This window comes from Nestor notabilis, unplaced genomic scaffold (assembly GCF_000696875.1).
Source record: "Nestor notabilis isolate BGI_N333 unplaced genomic scaffold, ASM69687v1 scaffold12380, whole genome shotgun sequence".
In the NCBI taxonomy this organism is placed as follows: domain Eukaryota; kingdom Metazoa; phylum Chordata; class Aves; order Psittaciformes; family Psittacidae; genus Nestor; species Nestor notabilis.
In genome coordinates this window covers 133,433-144,294 of record NW_009912510.1, presented here as the reverse complement: position 1 = coordinate 144,294, position 10,862 = coordinate 133,433, and the positions used below count along the sequence as shown (strand labels likewise).

Below are 10,862 nucleotides of genomic sequence, written 5' to 3'. Positions count from 1 at the left end.
CAGGAATGGTGCCTGAGCTCTACCTGGGTAAACTACACCAGATCTGCCCTTCTCTAAACTAACAGCAGATATGACATGGTTCATTGGAAGATCTCACTTTATACTGATGGAAATCTCCCTTGTAAAGGCCATGTTTAAAGGTAAACTGATCTCCAGAGAAATATGAACAGGTTTGGCTAGCCTGGGTTTTGTCATGTAGGGTTTTTGTCCCTTTCTTCCTGAAACATTATTGTCTGTATCTTTGCCCCCAAACATGACACAGAGAATTGAATCCATTAAAATCCTGTGAAATACTTTACAATCTGGATTTTATTCAATGACATAAACACTTAATTACAAACATCTGTTTTAGCCTAAATTCTAATTACCTAATCTAGCCATCTGTAATTTGAATGATTTTCTCTGATTTCCTTTCTTTGCAGTGTGATTAATGAGAATAGCATTAGAGCAAGCAGCTCCCTCCTCCTTCCTCAGATGCTTTCTCAGCTCTAGCAAGAAAGCCCTGGGATTTTGCAGCTTACAGGAAACCTCCCTCCTGTCACTTCCAGCTGTTGAGCTTCCTTTTTTCCCTTTAATATGAGCTATCCCACAAGATATCTGCTTCCCAGGACTAAAAGGGAAAGTTCTTACACAGAGATGTGGCCTGCCAGATTTCCAACAGCAGAGACAGTGCATGGGAAAATGCTGCTGGATTTCCCTTGCAGCACAGGAGAGGAAAAACATATTCCCTTGCCTGGGAATATTTCACTTCACCTCTGACTTGCATGTTCACCACCCAGGGCAAGGCCTCTTTCTCATTACCTGGGACATGGCATATTAGTGATGGAGCTTTGCTACAAACATGAAGTGAACCTTCACATAATCAGAAAGACATCACCTTTTGGCTAAGGCTCTACACTACGGTTTAGGAGAACTGAGCCCATTGTACTGTAGATTGCTTGGCTCTGAGATAATGGGAAAAGTCACTTCCATGCCTCAATACCCCATTTATACAGCAAGGATTACAGTCCCTCCCAAGCAACTGAGCACAAGTAGCACAAAGGGAGCTACCCAGCACAGCCAAAAGCAGCCACATCGCAGTGCTTGGGAAGCCACCACAGCCCCCAGGCAGGTCCCCTGCTGACAGCAGAGCTGGAAGTGTTTAGATCAGGGCAATGCAGCGTGGCCAAGCCCCCTGCCTCCAGACATGTCCTCCCTGGCCCAGGAGGAAGCCTGTTCTATGGCTGATTACGCTTTATGAATGACTGAAAGGAGCATCCAGCTGACTTAATACTACACTGACGGGTGATTTAGGCTCAGACTCACAAACCAGACAGCTCCATTCAGCTCTGGACTCCTTCACTCTTAAAGAAAAGTGCTGCAATGGGGCATACTCCTGCATCCTTCCACCTAATTTTGCTGGTTGTTCAAGACAACACAGGGTAAGTAGGCGCAATGAGATCAGTTATTCCCCCATCCCTCCAGTTCCTACTGTCTTCTGTTTGTACTAATAGAAGGAAATTTATTTTTAATGATTCCAAACAGTCCCTGCAACTGTCATCCAAATAGGAAGCTTCCTGATAGCAACCCGATAGAGATTTAGCAGGGCAGACAGCAAGCTCACTGCAGTCATGTCTGCACAGCAGGGCTGGGAGCAGGGAAAGCAGGATGGTCCCAGGCACATATTAACTGTGATCTGAGCTCCGTGGCAAGGCAGCAGTATGTGGACACAAAGGGCAAAAAGCTCCTTATTTTGCCTGTTTAATATCACTGTGGTGATAAGGAGGTTTTCAGCAGCACACAGCTCCCTCAGCTTGTTAAGGGCACTATGAAGTCATTAAAAGCAATGCAAATGGTTCCACTGATGGCATTTTCTCCCTCTGTCGTCCCCCAGCTCCAGCCATGACCCCCTGCATCCCAGAGTTGGCAAATCTGCTTTGCAAACCTTCCCCGTTAGAAAGAATTCCTAGGGAAGATCTCAGTGCTGATCTGCACGCTCATCAGGGGGATGTTAAAGCATGCAACTTAACACAACCCCTTAGTGTCTGCTTATCCTATTTGCATCCAGACTCCCTCTTCCACAAACTGTTTTCCTAGAGATGAAATACACAGGGACCAATTTCACAAGGGAACCACTGAAAGAGGGCTGCATCATCCCCTGCGCTCACATTTAAATATAATTCAAACTAAGAAGAGGCTTTAATTTAAAGCTGAACAGCCACTCAAGTGCAGACAAGCCCTCTAAAGCTGTACACCCACATGTCTCCCCAGGGTCCCTTTGGGTGGCTGCAGACTTTCAGGATCACTTTAGTATTCTCCAGATAAGGATGAAATCCTTGAAATCCTCTTCTACCTGCTTAACTAAGCTGTTCTGTCCAGTTATTCCTTCCCGGTCCTGGCCCAACATCTCCCCAAGACTAATAACCACAAAAGCCAATCCAAGGTACAGCAGTATGACAGCAGCCTGGTGATGCGCCTGAGCTCTTTAGCACAGCGTTTACCTGGACTGAATAATTAGTTGATACCATATATTTAAGACCAGAGTTTCTGCCTCTGCATGGTCTTTACACTGCATTGTCTGCTCTGAACCAGCCTGCAGCTCTTTGCACAAGGTTTTCCTGATGGTCTACAGCAACTTCCAGCTCAGGGAGGCTGTGGGCAATGGGAGTGCACTTTACTTACTGCTGGTCCAGTAAAAGGAGCGTGATCGCAGTTCTCCTGCCAGGACTGGTTGAGGCTCTGGACAAACTCTTGGAAGAAAGCATGAGACTGGTTGAAAATGGAAAATCCCAGGATGTTGACTCGGTCGTCAAGCAGGTTGTCCAGGCGCTGGAGGGAAAACTCCTAAAAGCACCCCAAACAGAAAACGGGATTAGGGAAGGAAACAGGCACCAAAAGCTTCAAAACCCCTGAGTACCATGATTCCTGCTAACCACTCCTGAGTGTGGGGCTATTCTTTATTAACCACCTCTTCTGACAAGAGGTTCCCTCTAACACAGAGGTTACAGCAGAGGTAGGGAAGCGGATGATATTTTGCAGATGAAGCCAGTAACCTGATATATCTGGCCAGAGGTGATCAGCTCTATTGTGGGAGACCCAGACCACAAAGCTCCTTAGTAGATTTATACTTCCCAAGCAACACTTTCTCCAAGGCACTCCCAGGAAATAATCCCTGCTGTGTTCACCATGAAAACACTGCTGTGCCCGAGTATTGCTACGGGTGAGAACCACAGACAGTGTGAGGACACAAGCAATGGTTGTCCACCCGAGCCTGGGGCAGGTGGGATCCCCAGGCCACCAAGACTGTGGAGACCCGTGTCTGGAGAGAAACTAATGTCCTTTACTATTATTTATCTCCACCAAGAGAACAATGAAATGAACCCCAGCCTGGGCAGTAAACATTAGTGAAGCAGTGAGCTCTACCACCACCATGTCCAATTCAGTGACACCAAGTTTAAACTGCTAAATTAAATCCTCCCCACAGGGCAATTGTGCAGTGCTCCTTTCTGCCATCAACTACAAGGAGGAGATGCCATTCACAGGACACCCCAATGCCCTGTGGAAAGTTGCTTTGACTGTGAGCTCTGGAGTGCAGCCCATTCTCTTGCATTTCTCAAGAGCAAAGTGGTAAGATGTATAAAAAAGACCAAAAAAATCCCCAAACAAGCTCTATTTTGCTACTTACATCAATAGAAGCAGTTACACAACAAAGCCAGTTTCCTGGAGAAAAGTCCAGCCCTTCTTGTGCTATTAGCAGGAAATAATGGTGCCTTTGTTACTAATTTCTCTTTTGCTAATTGCTAAAATGGAGTGAGAAGGTGGGAGTAATAGTTTCAGAAACTGCTGGATACCCATTCACTTCCATCACTATTACGAATGTCTTGGCTTTGTGGACTATGAGATTTCAGCAAGTCAAGTCATTATTTATCTTTCCTGCGTACGGATGCATGTAGGAACAATGCCTGTAAATCTCTGAAACATGGACTTACAAGACTATTCCAGCACGGCAATGTCCCATGAGAATGTGATCAGACACAGGATTAAGTGCATTTTGGACACAACCGCATCAACGTTAGGTAACATGAAATTGCCTGTGAACTATTGATTCATTTGAATGATATTATCCTCCTGCCTTCCTGACAGGTTATCCATTCACCCACAGCATCCTGTCAACATGCACAACGAGGGCAGATGGCTAATGAGAACCTGGGCCTGAGGAGATCCTGGATGCAAGCAAAGAAGCAGGAGATGTGTTGAGCCACTGCAAAATACCACTTCCCCCCAAGCCAGAGCTGGGAGGCAGATTGTGTGTGGGACAATGCGAGCAGCTGCCCGACTGCCCTCTTGGCTTCATTAGATGCAGAAGGAAATGAGATGTTGTGTATCAAAACACACAGTCCAAGGCTTCCATCTCAGGCCAGACCACCCCAATCTCAAGGCAGCTAAAATCAATGCCTTTATTTATTAGTGCCTTTTCTCCCCTGAAAACATTCCTAAGCGTTTGAGGTTGCTCAGGTGCTGGCAGGTTTGTTACACTCTGCTCCTTATATTGGCAATTCCTGGGTGAGGGAATGAGCCCCACTTCACATAGGGGAAACTGAGGCAGAGGTGCGCTTTGCCCCAGTCACACAGCGTTGACAAAGCTGGATCCACAGGTCCACTCTGCTCAGGCTGGCTGGGTCAGCCCCAGGGCCTGGCTTGGGTCATTGCACAGTATTCCAGAGGGACTCCCACCCGTATCAGTCTGATTTCCCTGGGGATATTCCTGTGCCCTGCCGAGGATGGAGGCAGCCACCAGGGCTTGCCTGACAAAACAACAACAGGCAGATCCAGAGTCAACAATTTCCTCTAGTTGAAGTGCTAAGCACAGCTTTTTCCCAGCTCCCATTAGCTCCCATTGCTGGCCCTTGCAAGTTTTGGTCTTTTTCTACACACAACACTCTCCATATCTTTTTCTAGGCAAGTCTCCAGCTGCGGAAAACCCCATTTCTGTTGCCATTATGCTCATAAAGCATTCACCTCTAACACAGGGGGATCGCATGGCCAGCACACAACCCTTTCCCTGCACTACTCCCTATCCATTCCCTCTGCCCTGGCTCCAGCCCTCTGCCTTTAAATGCTTTTCCATCAGACATGCACAAGAACATTCTGCTGACCCAGGTCAGAAACAAGGAAATGAGCCATGAGCTGCCCATGCAGTGAAACAGAGATAAACCATCCTAGGGGGACACACTTCATTTGCAGTGGAATATGAGAGATTTGGTAAGGTCAGGCTTGCTATGTGGGGCAAAGGAGTAAGAGCATCCAGATTCTCCAGTAGCTGCCGGCTCAGCTTCTGTCCCTATTTGTTTTTCCCTTTCTTACACAGTCATTCACTACACCTGACATTTCCAAACCCACATTTTGCAAACATAAACTCATTTCCCATTCCAGGCTTGCACCACCCAGCTGACTTCCAGAGCTTGATGCCCCATCAATCAGCCCTGGCCCTACCTCCCACCCTGCCCTCCCAATGGGCAAGTGATGGCTGAGCTTCTGATGCTGCCTCACAAGAAGTGAGCACAGTTGGGAAAAGGGGTGGAAAACCCTGCTCCTGCAGATGATCCCAGATGGCTCCTCTGACCATGTATTTATGTGCAAGTGTTAAAGCATTCACCTCTTCAAAGATCAGACTGAAGTAGAGAAACACTGTTCAGATTTGAGAAGACACATGAATGGGTCCGTAGCAGGTACACAGGGATAGTTAGACCCGAGGATTTCTGGGGTTGTGAGACTGAAGCTGACTTTTCCCTAAGCTAGGTACAACTGTGACATACATACCTGACCTTGCCTTGCCTGCTAAACAAAGCTGGTGGGCCTACTGCTTACACAGAGGAGTTTCACAACTGCCTTTCCTCTCTTTTTCTCAGCTCGTGTAGTTACTCTTCCTTATCTGCAGTTCTGGCTGATGCTTTTGCAGGCTGGAAGACAGCTTTCCAATGCAATACAAACAAGGGGCCATTAGGAAAATAACTCACACCTATCAGCAGGTTCTTTTTAGAGGGGGACTCCAAGCCCTGGTGCACCTTGTTACAGCCTCCACTGCCTGCACAAATACCTGGTGAACTCAAGGTGTGAATCACAGAGACTGATGCAAACAGCTTCTCCCTCATCACCTCCTATTCCACTGCCAAAACCTTTACACTGGAACAATTACAATGACTGACCAGCACTTTGCCGGCCATCTCAGACCAGCTCCTTTATGCCAACCAGTCCAACCTGAGGCACAGAGAAGACCATCAAACATCACACACCAAGGTGAATTCCAGATACACAAATCCTGGCTGTCTGAATTCTTACCCCTCTTTTCAGTCTATTGTTTCAAAGCACCCACCAAAAGTCAACATTCTGTGTGAGGAGATCTCAGGGAAAGCAGGCCCAGAGGGTCTGCAGCCAAAATTTATCAACTTTTAGAGAAGAAAAATCCCCAGGCTTTGCTCAAATCACAGCAAATTCTGCAGCAGCACCAGGCAATTACAGTGTAGATTTTCTGACTTCTATACAGGGCTGCAACCACTAAATACGTGCTGTTAAATAACAACACTTAGCAATTCTATAGTAGTCTATATTTTCCAAGTGCTAGGCACACATTAGCTAATTGAATGCAAAGGGGTTCCCTGGGAGACAGCACTGGAGGAGCTATTAGAGGATGAAATCACTCTTGGGTTTCTGTGCTTCATGCAGCACTCGACCTGCACTCTCACTTTATAGCAGCAGAAAAAACCTATGGAGTGACCTGAACATTTAGATCATTGGGAGAACCTGGCTAATAAAAGCCACACAACCAAGCCCTGTAACTCATGACTTTAAAGCCATGCGCTTGGATTTTCTGGCATCGCTAGCTGCGAGTTATGGATCAGGAGATTTACAGGCTATACTCTCTGTTCCATTAGGAACATAAACCCATAAGGTACAAGCATATTACTCTCTTGACTTGCACATTTGGATCACAGGCCAGCTGATCCCAACTGGGACTTGGCACCCACAAGCCCTTTCCAACCTCAGCCCCCACTGGCGATGGGGCTCCTGCAATGTGCTGCTGGGTTTCTGATGGAGATCCCCTCCTGCCCTGTTTCACTCTCTGGAACACAACAGCAGCAATACACTGCTCCTCACAGTCACAGCACAGTGCGTGTCAGCGTACAAAATCAGCATCAGAGGGTGCTGCCTTGCCTCATGGGGAGTCCTGCCAGGAAATTACTATGCCCTAAAAACAGAGGAGAAAACTGAGGTGTAAAGCAAAAACCAGCAAGCAATTAAAAACCTGACAGCACAATTCAGCCTAGAAGAGACGTGGGTTAACAACGTGCCTTACAAGGCAAAGCATCAAAGTCAGCATTCACACCTAAGCGTATCATTAAGGAAGTATCCTCCCAAATGTGCACCTAAGTGATCCATGCCCAGATTAAAGTAGACCCCACAAATAATGGCCAGTGTCTTCCCTCACTACTGCTACCCATCACACCCTCCCTCCCAAATCTGCAAAGAGGTTGGAGACTTCTGCATGGAAAGGGGGAGCCAGGCAGGGATCATTTCAGGGATTATAGTAATAGGACAAGGGGTGATGGGTTTAAACCAAAACAGGAGAAGCTCAGGCTAAATTTAAGGAAGAAGTTCTTCACTGTGAGGGTGCTGAGGCACTGTAATGGGTTGCCCAAATAAGTGGTAAATGCCCCATCTCTTGCAGTGTTCAAGGCCAAGCTGGGCAGAGCCTTCGGTGGCATGGTCTAGTTTCTAGTGGCAGGGGGTTGGAACTCGATGATTTTTTGGTCCTTTCCAAGCCCAATTTTTTTCTCCTTCCAAAAGCAAACCCAGTCTATAATTCTATGATTATTGGTGCCGTAGCAGCCTGCCTGATAAGCAAATGTTGTTTAATGTGTGGAGCTGTGAACCCTCGAGACTCCCGTGCCCTGCTGCGCTGCGGTCTCACTTCAGCGAGCGGCTCCCAGTAATTGCTCACCCCGCAGTGGCAGACTGCCGCTTTACTATTCAGCACTCTGCACCAGCTATTGAGCTCCTTCCAGTTTTATTGATTTTGCTGGTGATATTGTTCTGCATCCCATTTGTGTGCACAGAACCTCACTCCTGACTTGATTCTTATCACATTATTAATAACCTGGATCACCCGGGAAGCAGGGAGACGACAAGCACTACCCGCACACTGGAGACAAGGATAAAGATGTAAAGATGCGCTCGTTTCATTTATAGTGACCCCTAGACCCTCCCACACCCTGCTCAACCTTACCCCATCCCAAAGTCCTGGAAAGAACAGGATTTGTTCAATTCAGCCTACACCGACTGTCCATCTCCCTCCTCTCTCTTGCTCACACACACACGCATGTGATTATTTTCCTTTCTTAATCACTGCAAGGACTTTACTGGATTTTTGGATCTACTGATTAGCAGCCTCCAAACCCCTCCTCTGTCACTGTCACTGCCCAGTGCTCAGCAGCAGAAACTCCTGGTGTGCTAAGCTCAGCATACTGCACTGACCTCATTCCCCTCAGTCCCAGCCAAAGATCTGGCCCTCTGATGGCAGCGAAGGCTGATTTACACCAGGCTCAGCTCGCCGTGGGTCCAGAACACACTGTACTGTTCCTTCTCTATTTTTATGTGGGATGAGAAGGAGAATACTGGGCCAAGGCTTCCATTTCTCTATTAAACCCTCACTCTGGCAAAACTTCCATTTCAAGAGTATTTGGTGCTTAGAAAAGCTGTCACCCTCCAAACACAGCCTTTCAATTCCCATACTGAGATTGCCTGGCAGCTTTTATAGAAGAGCCAAACCTTCAGCTAATGCAAAGTCAGTACAGCTCGGCTGACTTCACTGCTGACATCACTGGCTGACAATGAGCATCATCAGTCACGGGTTTAGGCTTATCCAGAGGAGCTGAAGTATCTCAGCTCTTGGTTCTTTGGACGAACAAAGCTCCCTCCAGGGATTCTCTCCCCAGGCCATGGGTGGCAGAACTAGTAAGCTCAGACCAAAGGGGCAGGAGGTACAATCCTGGTCCTATTCAAATGAAGCAGACATGGTGCAACAGCTTTGTAGGTACGCCAGGTTTTTATAGTTCAGGCACAAACAACATTTTGACACCAGAGCAAGACTCGCTGACAGAGAGGGGAGCAGAAGGATTACTCTTCCTCCATGGCAGGGAGGTTGGAACCAGGTGATCTCAAGGTCCTTTCCAACCCTAACTATTCTACGATTCTATGAAAGTGAATGAGTTTCCCAGAGGATGGGTGGTACCTCCCATCCTCCTCCATAAAAGGCATTCCAGAGACTGTCATCACTACCTATTTCTCCCCTAGGATCATTAGACTTCCTCTGTTAGATGTAGCAGTGGAGATATGACCTGTCTTCGCCTCTCTGGACCCTGTTGCCTTCAGGGCTGAGCTGCTGAGTCAGTTAATCATTGCTAAGCTCCTTTAAGAACACATTTATTTCTTTACTCAAGTGGGCAATATTATGTTAAGTGCTTTATGGTTTTCCTGAAAGGTTCAGTTTGTTTATAAACTATTAACAGAGTCAATAAGTTTATAATGGGCCACATGTAAAAATCAATTTCTCTGGAAGAAGAAAGCAACAAATTGTGGCCTTTTAAATAGGTAAGTGGATGTGGGAGACCTACCCAAGGCACTGTTATGGGGCCATTCATGTAGTTAAAGACTAAATGTGATCTCAATGAACTCAAGGACAGTTTAGGAGAACCATCCATACATAATCTGATTACGCTTAGAAAGCTGATGCATCACAACATCAGTGTGCCATATGCTAGTAATGATGGGTCTTTCACCTCCTCATGCAAGGAGAGCTATTAAATTTCGGAGGCTGTTCTTCAAACGAGAGCACTTTAGGAAAATACATTGCCCACATCCTTACTGAAAGCAATTTACTGCAACTTCTCTGCAGGGAGCCTGAGGTTTGAAAAGTGGCAAATCCTCAAAGAGCAAAGGAGGTCAAGTACTAAGGTTGGGACTTGAAAAGCACAGCTTTTGGAAAACTAGGGGTAAGAAGTCTGAAAAGCAAATAGGACGAGACAGCATGGGGGCAGAGGAAAAGAGAGAGGTTTGCTCTCACATCTGAGGGGCGAGGCTCTGAGACAATGATTTACTCAACAACTGGAAATCAAGCACAGGATGGACTCTGAACAATGCATAAAGAAGACCAGACAGGTAAGGTAGCACATGCAGCAAAACACAGGGAGGTACAGTTATTGCTTCATCTAAATCTTCCTTTTCTCATGCTAACTAGAATGAGGAGAAATTGCTTTGGCACCCTTGCAAAAACCTGATTTGTTTGCCCTGCTACCACATGCCATGGAAAATATGAACTATAAATGCAGTGAATGATCGAGGCCCTGCAAAAAGGTTTGCATCAGCTCCTGACAAGAGGAAGGCTGGCTGGATTGCAAGGTAAAATCTGTCAAAGCATAACAAGAGTCCACTTTCTCACTCGCAGAAGGAGAGCAAGGGGGTTTGCGGCCAGCAGACCTAGTGCAGTGAGGCCAAACACCATAACCAGTGCTGGAGCTCACACCATGAGAGCAGGCACAGGAAGAAAAGGCCATTTCACCAAGAGAAGGTAATTTCACAAGGCAGGACTAAACTTAAGCGCCACAACCCTGGTCAAATACCAAGCTGTAGTCCACTTTGCCTCTGCTTTACTTTACATCCTTCCTTCCTTCCATAACAACAAGCTACCGCTGAAATACGTGATGTTGTCTGGATGATTTGGACACTCATTTCCCCTCCAGTTCTAACAGGTCTTCCAGAGCAACTACTGGTCTTTGAAAACCTCATCCTATATAAAGACCAACCTCTTCATAAATCACTAAACAAAG

At 46.7% G+C, this 10,862-nt stretch overlaps 1 protein-coding gene across 1 annotated transcript in view; it reads right to left on the bottom strand.

Annotated features, from left to right (window-relative positions):
* The window catches only part of LOC104409814 (glutamate receptor ionotropic, kainate 4), a 120,265-nt gene that overhangs the window by 37,475 nt on the left and 71,928 nt on the right, over positions 1-10,862 (bottom strand). Inside the window, exon 7 of the mRNA XM_010019802.1 lies at positions 2,662-2,823. Coding sequence (XP_010018104.1) covers positions 2,662-2,823 — 162 coding nt within the window. The remainder of the gene's footprint in view (positions 1-2,661; positions 2,824-10,862) is intronic.